Here is a 15,037-nt window from a genome sequence, read left to right as displayed (position 1 = left end):
CTATAACTTTTCCCATGCGTCACGATTCATTTTCAAAGAAATGAAGTCAAAACATAAAGTGAAACGAACGTCGATGTGTATATACATTTTTATACTGTATACTACAAACATCGACGTACGTTTCACTTTATGTTTTGACTTAATTTGTTTGAAAATGGATCATGACGCATGGGAAAAGTTATAGCGGACGAACAATAACTACTCTATCCGCATTTGGAATGCCATCTTTGAAAGAATATTCTGTTTTTGTCCTTGTTAGTCCTTTTTCTTCAAGCGTGTGTCTCCATTGCTCTAGTCTTTCCCCCACTTATCTCTGAGAATTCTCTAGCAACACAACTCTCTTGAAGTTCAGCTGTTATCTGATCCAGAAATGAGAATAAATAAAGGCTTAACACGGAACCCAGATGAATCCTAACTTTCACAAAAAATTGTCAGTTTCTCCTGCATTTGTTCTAACCCTCCCATATATATGTTTTTCACCACTCTCACCTATTCAGAGCCGCCACTCATTTCTAATTTAATGTCCACCACAGTAGATAGGTTTCTGATCAATTTGTCACATGCCTTCTCAATATCGTTCTGAAGCTATTTTCTAGTGGCATCTTAATGCAATTTACTATTTTAATTGGGAATAAGCAACAAATTTTACTTTGAAATTAAGTTTATTTGATATTTTGGTTTCTGAAGTGAACTTGAAACGTCAAATAAACTTAATTTCAAAATAAAATTGTGGTTTATTCCCAACTAAAATGCTTCTCAAGATAAATAAATCTATGTGTAAGGCTTTCGCGTTCACTTATAATTTTTCCATTAAGGACCTGCCTTGCATAAGTCCAAATTGATTTTTATCCACTTCTATTTCTAGAACCTTATACTAAATTCTATTACGTTACACCATAAACGTATGATAATAAAAGCATATTTTAGCATGCACAATTATCTGAACAAAATTAAGCAAATGTTTACTTGAAATAACTATTGCAAACCAAATAAAACACTAAATAGCTGTTTAAAATTTCTTTATTAAAAATCTGGAAGGAGGGGGCGCCCTTATTGGTGCAATGGCGAAAGTCAAACCCCTCTAAACCTCGCCTATAGGGCCCAGTACATCCAGATTTAAAAATACAACTCATATAAAAGTCATCAAATTACATCATTACTTAACATCAATACAATTTAAAATTCAGATCTAACCTAAGTAACATACATACAGTGTGCCACGGATGGGGTACCCAAGATAAAAAACTTTTATTTTCAATTTTAGCAAAAAATGTCATTCTTGATAAAAAGTTTTGCTTGTTCTAAAACCCCATAAAACGAAATAAAATTACAAGTTTTTCAAAACCTGCTTAAGTTTGTAGCCAATTTTATATAAATCCCTATAAATTTTGGCACTAAGTTCGAAATCGTAACAATAATCTAGTGTTGCTAAGCTACAATGTAGCTTAGTAACTGTCAACTTCGGTAAATAATTTGTGAATTGTCATTTTTTTCGACAATGTTAAGCGTTCAACAAAGACTTCAATATAACGTGCAAAATAGAATATTGTAGTGAAAGAAGCGGGTAGTGGTATAAGTTTTTCACCAATGATTGCACAAAAGTCAAGCCTCATGTCATAATCACAATATTGTAAGGTGTGAATAAATTTTGGTTTAAAGGAATTAATGTTGTTTTGCTCGAATATTTTCTGTGACTTTTTTTACTCTTTGTGACTCTTTTCGTATACTTAACTTTGGATTTTCCCTTACTGACTACATAGCTAGGGCAGTAGCTGTGTCATCATCCTCATTATAAAATATGTTGTTTTCGATCTTTTTCTGTTTCCAACAGATCCCGTCTCATTGAATTTCTTTATCACTTTCTTCAATCCATTCCGTGTAACGAGTACATCTCGATATTTTTCATTGAAAATTTCAATCGCATGTCGGTACGAAACAGCTCCAATTCCATAACACATTACAATATCTATAAATTCTTTGTTGGATGGTTAACGTTATCTCATCGAAAAAGAATGACAATTCGCAAATTATTTATCGGAGTTGACAGTTATTCAGCTACATTGTAGCTTAGCAACACTAGACTATTGTTAAGATTTCGAACTTAGTGCAAAAATTTATAGGGATTTACACAAAATTAAGCAGGTTTTGAAAAACTTGAAATTTATTTCGTTTTATGATAATGTTCTAAGGTCCTACTAAGAAATAAGAAAAGTCAATTACCTTAAATCTACGACTTCCGAAGTCTCAGCAAACACACGAACTGGTTGACGTCCTCTGCGATGGCGATGAGACACCACCTCTAGTATCCGCCACTGTCTTACTGCTCCCGGGTCCCAGCTAATCCGCCATTTAGTGTTCCAAGTCTACACTCTAGACGACAACTTCGGACATAGTTAGTACGGTATTACGCGAATTCGTATTTTTTTCCGCCGATCACTAGTAGTTCCGATCGCACCCCTTTCCTCAAGGAATTAATCCGTAACAAGAAAAAAAATTACCCTTCGTTCGCTTACACACACGCCGAGCAAAACAAAACATTCCAATCGTCTTTTATTTTGACCGTTCTTCGCAGCGCACTCCCCAAAGAACAAAATAACACTGCCATAAAATCCTCGAATCTGTTTTTCTCTCGTCTCTTAGAAGTTTCAACACCCAACAAACGAAATCATAAATCCCTTTTACTATCCTCCAAAATGCACCTGCTCCTATCGCGTGTCATAAACATTTCCATTCTCAGCCGCCGACGAAAAACACCTCCTTTTACATGGAAAGAATCTGTTACCGCGACCAACAATACAGGCACCAGGCTGACGGCCGTAAAACCAGGGACGTTACATCACTCCCCTCCACATAAAAAGATTGCCCCAAGGGCAATCCTTTTCAATCCTCTATACGATATCTAAGGGGTTTTCGCCTCTCTCGCTGAGGCCGGCCTCCTCTTGATAACCCAGGTTCCTCCACGGTTGCTTCGTTAATTATGTCTAGGATTTCCTCGTCACCCGAACTTTCCCCTACTTCTGCCGCTACCATCTGCTCTTCTTCACTGATGGTGTCCGCAAGCTGCTGCAAGTCCCGCAGTTCTTCACTGAGACCGGAGTTATCTGTCCAGAACTCACTCTCGCCAATTCCATCGGAGGTTGGAGTGTATCGCTGTGGAGGCCTTCTCGTTCTTGGGGCTATCACTCTCGATTCGTCCGGAACGTCTCCAATATCTGCCGTACCCCCTAAGTCATCGTCGTCAACCTCTGGCTCTCTTGCATAACCCCATACAATCTCTCCTTCCTCGTCGCTTCCCTCGTCGTCGGTCATCCTGGGTCTCTCCTCTACTCCATCTTCTATTATTCGCGGAAGGGATAACGTAGGTTTTGCTTGGTTGCCGATTTGTTCTTCCGATACGTCTGGATCTTCCCAGGCTTTATAATATTTTAGCCGATCTATGTGGTAAGTTTGGGTCTTACCGTCGCCCTTATCTACCACGTAGTTCACAGCCCCGCGTTTTTCTATGATTTTGTATGGCCCACTCCATGGTTTGAAAAACTTCTTACTGACTCCGCTGGGCACGATCGGATTTTGAATATATACATAATCACCCTCCTTTAAATTTCTCTCGTGCCTTCCCCGATTCATTCTCTCGGCATTAGTTTGTTCTAGTTTCCGCGCTTGTTCTGCTGCTAATATATAAGCCTCGTCCAGTCGCCGTCGCAGTTCCGCTGGGTAGCTTAACTCTCCTCGGTCATCTATTCTCGGTCCCACGTCACAGTCAAAAGGAATATGTACTTCCCTCCCAAAGGTTAACCAATTTGGGGTGAACCCCGTAGCATTATGTTTCGCACTCCGGTAAGCCATTAGCGCCAGTCCTATATGTTCGTCCCAGTCCCGTGCCTTACTGTTCACATAATGCTTCACCATTCCAATAAGTGTTCGGTGCAATCGCTCCACCCGTCCATTTACTTGGGGCCGATACGCCGTGGTTTGAATCTTCTTGATTCCCAATAGTCTACAAACTTCTTTCATTAGCTCCGAAACAAAATTTGTCCCTTGATCCGTCAGTAACCGCTCCGGCGCTCCATGCCGAAGAACGACCTCGTTCACAAAAACACGCGCCACAGTTTCGGCCGATAAGTCTTTTATGGGTATCGCCTCAGCATATCGCGTAAAGTGGTCTACGTACGTCAAGAGATATTTATTACCTCTCTGCGTTTGTGGCAAAGGACCCACTATATCCATTCCTACCATTTCGAGAGGTCTAGACGTATGGTATGGTTCACAAATGGGCACCCTATTTACACTTTTCGTCCGTCCACATTCTCTACAGTCCTCAACATGCTTTCTTACGTCCTTTTGCATGGTTTTCCAGTAAAACTGTGACTCCGCCCGCTGAAGTGACCGCTGTACCCCACAATGTCCCGCACTCGGTTCATCATGTGTCCGCTTCAACACCCGATTTCTCATTTTCACGGGTACTACGACTCGCCACCTACCGTCCGTCACTTTGTATAGTATGCCGTCCAAATCCTTTCGATATTCCTCGCTCCCACTGTTGACATAACGCTGGCACTCGTTATCAGACTCTTGAGTTCTTTTGATCCACTCCCGATCTATTGAGTAATCTTCATCGCGCCTAACATTTGCTACGGCTCTACTTAAAGCGTCCGCGTTTACGTGTCTCTTTCCCGGCTTATACACTACCTCATACTCGTACTCGGCCAGTTTCATTTGCCATCTCGCTAGTCTAGACGACGGATCTTTCACCTGCAACGTCCAACGTAACGGCGCATGATCGGTGATTACGCTAAACCTCCGCCCGTATAAGTAGCACCTAAACTGACCGATTCCCCAAACCATCGCTAAAAGTTCCTTCTCCGTTACCGAGTAGTTTCTTTCCGCCGTGTTGAGTTGCCTTGAAGCGTAGGCTATCGGATGCTCTTCTCCTTCAAGTCGCTGTGACAAAACCGCACCCAAAGCTAGTCCCGACGCATCAGTCGCTAGAATGAATGGCAGTTCAAAATCTGGATAGCGCAATACGGGGTGTTTCGACAAACTCTCTCTTAGTCGGTCGAACGCTTCCACTCTAGTTGGGGTCCACTCAAACGTAGTTTCCACTTTTATTAGTTCTGTTAGCGGCTTAGCTATTTCCGCATACCCTTTTATGAATCGCCGATAATATCCCGTCAACCCCAGAAAGGCGCGTACTTCTCGCACAGTCTTCGGCCGCGGATATGTGCGTATTGCTACAACCTTCTGTGGGTCAGGTTTTACACCTGCGCTGGTGACTAAATGACCCAAATATATTAGTTCACTCATCATGAACTGACATTTCTTAAGGTTCGCTTTAACACCTACTTCACGTAGCCGCTGTAAAACATTTCGCAACCGCCTATTGTGTTCCGTCTCATCCGCTGCAAAGATCACTACGTCGTCCAAGTAAACATAGCACTCCGTCCCCTTTATTCCCATTAGTACCGCGTCAATGAATCTCTGGAACGTTGCTGGTGCTCCTGACAGTCCAAACGCCATCCGGTTATATTCATAGTGTCCATCAATCGTATTGAACCCAGTCTTCTCTCGGTCCTCTGGTCTGATCTCAATCTGATGGTACCCGCTGGCTAAATCAATGGTCGTGTACCACTTGCATTTTCCCAACCGATCCAATGTTTCATTTATGTTGGGAAGGGGATAGGTGTCCGCCCTTGTCACCGCGTTCAACCCCCTAAAATCAGTACAAAACCTGTACTTTGCCTCCTCCCCCTCCATAGCCTTTTTCTTTACCAACACCACTGGCGCTGCCCACGGTGAAGTCGACGGTGCAATTATACCCTTGTCCAGAAGATCCTGTATTTGCCGTCTCATCTCGTCCTGCAAACGGAAAGGTACTCTATAAGCCGATTTAGCTATCGGGGCAGCATCCCCCGTGACGATCTTATGTTGCACCTGATTAGTACATGAGAATTCCCCCTCCGTCTCTGCATCCATCACATCGCGGTATTCAAGCAATATCTCCCCTATATTTTTTTCCTGCCCCACTGACAAGTGGGCCAACTTCTTGTGAATTTCCTCTGTGAAGTCGGACCCTTGAGATTCAGCTCTCACCTGTCTCACCATCTTCGTATTATCTCGAGCGATTATTGCCGTCTTTCCTACGACTCTTCCCGAACTTAGCTCCACGGGTTCCTGGTTACAATTTATGAACTTCACCCATACATTATCTCCCATTCGCGTTGCCATCACTCGGTTCACTCTAACACCTGATGGTAGGTGTCCAAACTGCTCGACAATTATTTCCTCCGGTTGGTTCGTTCCTCTAATTTTGGCTTTTAGTATAGTTTCGCTCCAGGCTGGCAGGTGGGCCCTACTTTTTAGTACCACTTCAGCTGGCTCCCAATTTTTCTGACAGACTCCGCCGCAAATTGCTCTTATTCGCCGATCCTTTGGTGCCCGCTGAATCTCGCCATCTATTACTTTAAAATACTCTCCTTCATCCATATGATCTCCCTGAATCTGAATCCTCTGCAAACACACAAATTCGTCTCCCTTGCTCCTTCCATTTTTCCTTGTTTCTTTGAAATATTCCCGTACAAACGCGACATGTTTCTTTTGGTTCTTTCTATGCTCGTTGTTTAGGTGAGAACGTATTTTTTTGAAATAATCCCGTATAAACTCGACATGTTTCTTCTGGTTCTCTCTATGCTCTTCGCTTTGGTGCAAAATAATGGGGATATTTTCCTCCTCTGCCTCAAATAACTTAAAGCGATTCTTCAATTCTATTCCACCACGTATCCCACTTTCATCAGATGTACGCTTTATCGTTTTCTTTCGCTCCCTATTCGTTTTGCTTTTGCTCGCTGTACGCTGCTGTGCATTTTCTTCCATCACTTCTTTGATTACTTCCCAATATTTATCCCGCATTACATATTCTGTCAATGCTTGCATCTCACAGCATCTCTTGTCGGGTTGCAAGACCTCTCGAATCCTTTCTGCTAACTTAATCTTTCCCTTAAGGTTAAAATGGAATCCCTGCTTGGTATAATCGCTTCTCCTTGTGCCGCTGTATATATCGACCAGATCTACATTCATATGTATCTGCATCACCATTAACAAGTCCAAATTATGTTGACGGACGTCTTCAACAACAGTAGAACTTGATACTACGTCGAATCGTTTTGGTAGATTGCAGAGAATAATCTTAGGTTTTTCTGTCTTCACAAATAACCTCGCTCTTGCATCATTTGCTTGCTCTTGTTGTTTCCGCCGAATATCGTTGGTGCCCGTTAGCAAAACGAGACAATCATTAGTTCCAAGTGTACTCGTCCGTTGCTGTACCCCATTAATAATATCTACAGTGCCATGACCTGGCCAAACCATTTCCTCGATTTCCCATTCATCTCCAATCCATCGCTGAAGAAGTGGTTTCAGAAAGCGTCCATGACTATCCGCTGCGATCACTAATGTTCGCCGAGCAGAAGTTTCCTTACGGTTAACCCCACTACCGCTATTTCCTAGCTTTTTCATTGTTGTCTCCACATGATACTCCTTGATTTCGTTTCGCTGTAAATCAAATGTTACTTTTCTCCTTTTATCTCCCAGTATCTCGTGAGTGACTTTCCGTATAACAGGTATCATGGCCTGCTTCGTCCGCAATTCATTTCTATTAACGTCGATTACCAGTCCAAGTCGTTTCATCAGATCGAGTCCCAATATACCTTCAGCTCCACAGTCCACATCGACTATCCATACCTCATGTATGGCTGCGGTATCACCGATGGTTACGTTTAGCTTCTGCTTACCCTGGATGCGTTGACATACCCCCGTCACCCCCGTAATGGTCTCGCTTCGGCCGGTGATGACTGGTACACCCTCCACAGCTTCTCGCAGTAAGGTTACATCGGCTCCCGTATCCACTAAAACTTTTCTATTAGCCCCTTGAAAATCGGCCGTAATTATCAAGGATGTTACTCCCCCTGCGGTTACGGTCGCTTTCCCAATATATCCCCCTCCAGTTTTCTGGGCCATCTCCAAGCTAGGGGAACCTGGAGGGCCACCTAGTTTGGGGAAACGCTACGGCTTTCAGCCCGTCTTCCGGCTAGGCTCGCATAATCTTCCACCTCCCTGTCTGACTTATCTGATTCCCATGACCGTTGTCGCCGCGAAAATGAACCCCTCCTCGCGGATGTTCCAGTATTTTGGCACTGTCTCCACACGTGACCGCCATATCCACAATTATCGCATATGGTCTGTGGACATGTGTTTATAAAATGGCCCGGTCGCCCACACTGAAAGCATTCTTCGTTGCTCGCCCTTTTCCCCAACCGTGTTCGTTCTTCCGGTTTCCAACGTGAATCCCCACTCTTCTGGTTGCCCAGATGTATCGTGCACTCCCGTGTCCAGTGACCAACCTGTCCACACCTCCTACATGGGGTATACGGTACCCTGCGCAGTGATCTCTGCCGCTCTCCTTGCACTTCTCCAGCCGGATTCGCCCTATCATGCCATTTACTTCCAGCCGCTACTATAACCTCTGCACGGTCCATCTTTACAAATCCTTCCTTCTTCTCACCTTCTATCCGCCGAATTCCTCTTCGCTCGCTGCTATTGCTTGCTACCGTCGCAAAGCTCTTCTCAGAATCGCTGCTGTTTGCTTCTTCTTCCTCTAGTTCCTTCCTCACCTTCCTTACTCTTTTCCGGTCACCTTCCTCTCCTATGTCCTTCAACATATCTAATACTGCCGTCAGGGTATTTACTCCCTTCCTAGCCTTCACCACACGTCGTACCTCGCTATTTAAACCCTCCATGAATACTCCCAAGATCATTTCCTCTCGAATCTCATTCGCTACTTTCTTTTCCACTTCTTTCTCATATTCTTTCACAACATAGCGCGCCGCTGTCCTACACCTATCAGCGAATCTCCGATAATTTTCCCCCTCCTTCCGTCGGATGTTCATTAGTTTCACCATTTCATCCACTCTGTCTTTCTTCACCCCAAACCGCTGCAATAGCAGTCCTTTTATCTCCTTCCATGTCCATCCCTCTTGCTTCTCACTCGTCGCATTTCGCAAAAATTCCGCCGCCTCGCCAATCATCCTTCGTCTCACCAAATCAGCTGTGTTCTGCTCAGTCCACCCATTAATTTGCTGCAACATCTCTACTCTCTCAACAAACTCCTCTACACCCATCTCTCCTTCGCTTCCACACCATTCTTTTACCTCTCTAGCACCTATCATTTCCGCCCTCCTACTTCCGGCCATTCTCAGTTCTTCCATCTCCTTTCTCAAATAGTTTAGTTCATTTTGGGCGACTCTCTGTCTCTCATCTTGTAACTTGCATACTTCCTCTCTCGCCTTTTCTAACTCTTGTTTCAATCTATCTACCTCGTCACCAACTTCCGCCATGGTTTTTAGAGGCAAAACAAAACCCCAGTCTTACACCCGTCGGCACCGTGCCTTTCGCTTGGTTCTCGTCACACCTATACCCCGAGTAGACAGCCCAATGTCCACGACAACTAATAACTAATCTATCCCACCGCTGCCACCATTGTATCGAACCGTCTATAATGTTCTAAGGTCCTACTAAGAAATAAGAAAAGTCAATTACCTTAAATCTACGACTTCCGAAGTCTCAGCAAACACACGAACTGGTTGACGTCCTCTGCGATGGCGATGAGACACCACCTCTAGTATCCGCCACTGTCTTACTGCTCCCGGGTCCCAGCTAATCCGCCATTTAGTGTTCCAAGTCTACACTCTAGACGACAACTTCGGACATAGTTAGTACGGTATTACGCGAATTCGTATTTTTTTCCGCCGATCACTAGTAGTTCCGATCGCACCCCTTTCCTCAAGGAATTAATCCGTAACAAGAAAAAAAATTACCCTTCGTTCGCTTACACACACGCCGAGCAAAACAAAACATTCCAATCGTCTTTTATTTTGACCGTTCTTCGCAGCGCACTCCCCAAAGAACAAAATAACACTGCCATAAAATCCTCGAATCTGTTTTTCTCTCGTCTCTTAGAAGTTTCAACACCCAACAAACGAAATCATAAATCCCTTTTACTATCCTCCAAAATGCACCTGCTCCTATCGCGTGTCATAAACATTTCCATTCTCAGCCGCCGACGAAAAACACCTCCTTTTACACGGAAAGAATCTGTTACCGCGACCAACAATACAGGCACCAGGCTGACGGCCGTAAAACCAGGGACGTTACATGGGGTTTTAGAACAAGCAAAACTTTTAAAAAAGAATGACATTTTTCGCTAAAATTGAAAATAAAAATGTTTTTCCTCTTGGGCACCCCATCTGTGGACACACTGTATTTATATAATCTCATAAGAAATTTCACTATATTTATTACTAATTAAGTAAAATTTATAATGTTAAATTAAGTAATGTTCTTGTAAATAAGTCTATAAAACTATAATAAAAATTAAATACAGGTACAACGCAAAAATGCATGTGAGCTACAAAAATTGTTAATAAAAAATGTTTAATCAGTTCTTTTTTTTTTAAGGAAAATACTCTTGAGTCTCCATTTTTCGCTTCTTCGTAATGTTCTTTCCCTTATTATTAACTTCTTCCAGAATTCCTTGAGTTTTTCTCATATATTCGGCAAAACCTTGGTCATCTAATCCGTTCAACACATTAATGAGGTATTCCTGTTGAAGACTGCGTTTGGTTTTTTCCTGGGTCACATTTGTCTGTTCTAGCTTCCCTCTGACAAATTCATTAATTTCCTCCTCATGCCTTGATTTGATAGTTGACATTTCTTCTAAACACCTTGCAGCATCATCTACAACAGAGTTAGTGCCCAAACGCTCCTCATACATTCTTACCAAGTGCACATGCTGACACAAGGTATTCCTCACCACATAGTCATCACAACTACACCAATAACGGTGAATACAAATCTTACACACTCTACAAAACAATGTCTTACACTCACTCTCACACACTTGTCTAAAATTTACATAACGTAATATATTCATACCTTTAAAGGATTTTACCTCATAATAGCCATATGCAGTCTCCTTAACCAGTTCTTCTAGTTTGTCTTTCATCGATGCTGCCCGTTTGTGTGCTGTTATTGAAAGCCTGTCTTGATAATTATTTGCGCTTGGTCGTATTATATCCACTATCCTCGTCCACATTTTGGCTTCAACTAGCTCATCCATTGTATCCAATAGCTTTTCAATCCTCACTGCTGCATTTCTCTTTAGGTAATTCGTCTTTAGTAGATTGTTGAGTGATTCAATTGCCATGTTGGTATTAATCCCAGAATTTTTTCTGTAACAATAGGGCCACATTTGTATTCTGTCTTCAGCCAAGTAACGCCTAGAAAAAAATATACTTAAGGGTGTCTTAAAATGTATGATTTCATATAATTATTTACTTTTTCAGATAAGCGACAAATTTGATCTCATTTGCCTCTTCTAGTTTGGATACATATTTGTCGCATAGTTCTTTAAATTTATCTTCATCTGGTTCTCGCATAATCTGCCTGAGTTCATTTTTCATTTGCGCCTTCAAAGTTGGATCCTGTAATTTTTTCTTTCCTCTAATGTTCCAGTTCTTCACCACATGCCACGTACATAATAGTCTCCTTGGTTGTTGTCTCATTATCTTCTCCCATGCATTATAATATTTAGGATCATCATCACTCATGAAATATTCCGCATTAACTTCTGTCTGCATCTTATTCTTGAGGGCATCTAAAGGTTTTAAAAATAATCGTTAGTTAGCAGTCCTAAATTGCCACTACTTATACAGTGTGTCTGCGTAACTTGGAACCATATGGGAAACTTTTTTAATATCAATTTTATGAATAAAAGTAATTCTCTAGAAAGTGCTCTGCATAGTCTTAAACCTAAGACGCAATCATCAGATATAAAATTTTATCAACAGTATACGAGGTATGTCAAAAAATATGAATTTCGCTCAAGAGTAAAGTGCCTTTATATTTCACAATATCGAAAATTGTACTTGAGAAAAGTTGTTTGTAATTAAAAATTATGTTATAATCTGCATTTACACTCTTCTAATTGAAAATTTTTGTTTTAATTTTCCTCAAATCACGGACAACCAACATCATTTTTATTTATGATAGCTCCGTTATTATTAATTTTGCCAAAAAAAAGTTATTCCTTATAAAAAGTTCTGCATTATTTAGCAACTAAGATACAATTATAACATATTAAATTTTGTCAATTTTATACGAGGTATGTCAAAAAATATGAATTTTGCTGAAGAGTAAAGTATCTTTATTTTTCACAATATTGAAATTTGTTATAAAAAGTTTTTTAGAATCAAAAACTATGTTTTAATATGCAATTACATCCTTCTAGTGGAAATATTGTGAACTATAAAGGTATTTTACTCTTGAGCGAAATTTATATTTTTTGACATACCTCGTATAAAATTGAAAAAAAAATATATCTTATGATTGCATCTTAGTTTTTTGACTATTCAGACATTTTTATAAAGAATAACTTTTTGTCGCAAAATTAATAATATCGGAGTTATTTTAAATAAAAATTAATGTTGCGTATCCATAATTTGAGGAAAATTTTCAAAATTTTTTTTTTCAATTAGAAGAGTGTAAATGCATTGTATAACATAATTTTTAATTACAAACAACTTTTCTTAATAACACTTTTCGATATTGTAAAATTTTAAAGAAACTACTCATGAGCAAAATGCATATTTTTGAACATCCTCGTATATTATTGATAAAATTTGATATCTGATGGTTGCATCTTAGGTTTTAGACTATGCAGAGCACTTTATGAAGAATAACTTTTTTTTCGTAAAATTGATATTAAAAAATTTCCCATATGGTTCCAAGTTACGCAGACACACTGTATAATACATACCTAAAAAAACTTCTTGAATTTGCTGGTCCAGTCTGTTTGATAGCAGGAACGCAACAGGAAATCCAGCATTTCTTTCGTCTTTCACCAGCATAATCGTCAAATCCAGTCCTTTCTGATTTGTCCCATGTGTCCCATCTATACAAATTATGTTCGGGAATTGTCGTAGTTTCTCTTCCATCACCGCATTCATAAATCCTACTGCAAAATCTTCTTTTCTCAATACATCATGCTCTTCTCCTAATAAAAATAAACCACCAAATTTTTAGTTCATTCAAAATTTATAAGCTTGTATCCCGCGTACAAAAAAGTTGATTAATAGCAAGATGAAAATTTGTTAATATGTAGCTTAACAGTGTCTAGTTGAACAAACCTTGATTTTAATTGTGGAACATGTCATCCTGACAATTTTATGATAGTGAAAACTAGCAGGTTGTTTTCATAGAGGTATATATTAACATAGAGGGAGCCTACCTTCCGCGCTTCCTGACGACAAGATCTCATGGACTGGTTTGCTGCATCTCTTTCTAACACATTGTATCGAAAATCTATGATGACATTCAGTGTGAATATAGGCACGGAAGAGGAAGACAACTGTAGCAGCTTTACTATGCATAAGAGTGAAACAGCAATAATCCAAATAAAAAAGATGGTGTCGTCACTTCGCTCTGAATGACACCCTCTCTATGCTAATATATAACTCTATGGTTGTTTTTAAGTTTATTCAATAGCAAAATTTATACCGGGTGGTGAATTGGAAAAGGGGCCATAGGAAACTCAATGTTAAATCCTAAACTGTTGAATTCCTGCTTCCCTAATTATTTTACATCAAAAGTCATAAGAAACTATTTGTAGAGAATTGAAATATTATGTATTGAAAACAAATGTTAATATTGTTCTACGAACAATAATTATTCAAAATTTTATAAAAATATAATACAATTTTCAGAGTAATATGCCAAAGTTAAGCCACATACAGTGCAGTAATGTATATAAGGTTGCATTTGGTGACAATGAAGTTATTATATTAACAATTTGAACTGTCAATTTTTTTATTTATTTTATCATTTATTGTTTAGAACACACTAAAGTTGATAAGATACCCTCAGTTAAGGAGAAAGTATTAATAATAAAGATATTTTCTTCAGTCAATAGTGTGCTCACTGTCAGTTAAATAGTAACTTGTGGCCTAATATGCCCACACACACCTACTGCAGTAAATACATTAAATTTTTCAAAATTTTGGAATGTGTTTAAATCATAGAACAATTGTAACTTCTGTTTTTAATACAGATTTCAATCCTCTACAAATAACTTCTCATGACTTTTGATGTAACATAATTAGGGAAGCAGGAATTCAACAGTTTAGAATTTTACATTGAGTTTTTTATGGCCCGTTTTCCGATTCACCACCCTGTATACTATATCAAAAAATTGTCCAATAAATATTTTGGGCATTTTAATAAGTCCAACACATAGAACTTAATTTTGTGGATTGGAATAGGATTAATTATAATTGTATTAGCTATAAGTATAACAAAAAAAATTGGTGTTTACCTTCTTTCTTGAATAAGAAAGCATAATTCTTGTTGTTGGCATTCCATTCCTGAACCTTTAAGGCTGCTGCTACCATATCATTTTGATCTCTTTTCTTGTGTATATTATACTTTGTGGACAAATTTGTGAGATCTTGAGTTGTTATTACAGCAAGTCCATCTAGTTGTGGTGTTTCCAACTTTCTTGAATCTTTTAAAATTCTACTGGGTGGCACCCCAGCTATCAATTTTTCTACAACCATTTTTTCTTCTGCTTTTGACAGATGCATGGTTCTTAATACTTCTTTATGTCCAGCATGTGTTTTCCAATAACTGACGGAAACTTGTCCTTGGTCTCTCAGTTTGCAAATAAGCCTGGAAGGGCACACTCCTTTAATTTTAATTGATCCACCAGCTTTCTCTGTCCTAATTTTATAGTTGGGTTTATATCCTAAAGACAGACAGGTATAAGTTTTAATTATTGCAAGTAACAAAGTATTGGTCTTATCTTGTAGGTCACTTCTGTTACAATCATAGTATAGTACCCTCGGAGATCCGTGGAAAAAATTTACACTCAAAATAACAAAATTCAGTTTGGCAACACTGTGTGAATGTTGATAGTAACATATCCTTTTTAAGA

At 39.7% G+C, this 15,037-nt stretch overlaps 1 protein-coding gene across 1 annotated transcript; it reads right to left on the bottom strand.

Moving 5' to 3' along the window:
• Positions 1-10,484: 10,484 nt before the first annotated feature.
• On the bottom strand, positions 10,485-15,037 carry LOC126886874 (uncharacterized). Its single transcript, XM_050654009.1, has 4 exons — positions 14,420-15,037; positions 12,866-13,102; positions 11,386-11,704; positions 10,485-11,327 (listed from the first exon to the last, which is right to left on the bottom strand). Exons 1-4 carry the CDS (start codon positions 14,685-14,687, stop codon positions 10,502-10,504), a joined length of 1,650 nt encoding a protein of 549 aa, XP_050509966.1. The 5' UTR covers positions 14,688-15,037; the 3' UTR covers positions 10,485-10,501.

Source organism: Diabrotica virgifera, chromosome 6 (genome assembly GCF_917563875.1).
Source record: "Diabrotica virgifera virgifera chromosome 6, PGI_DIABVI_V3a".
Taxonomy (NCBI): Eukaryota; Metazoa; Arthropoda; class Insecta; order Coleoptera; family Chrysomelidae; genus Diabrotica; species Diabrotica virgifera.
This window is presented reverse-complemented; position numbering and strand designations above follow the sequence as displayed.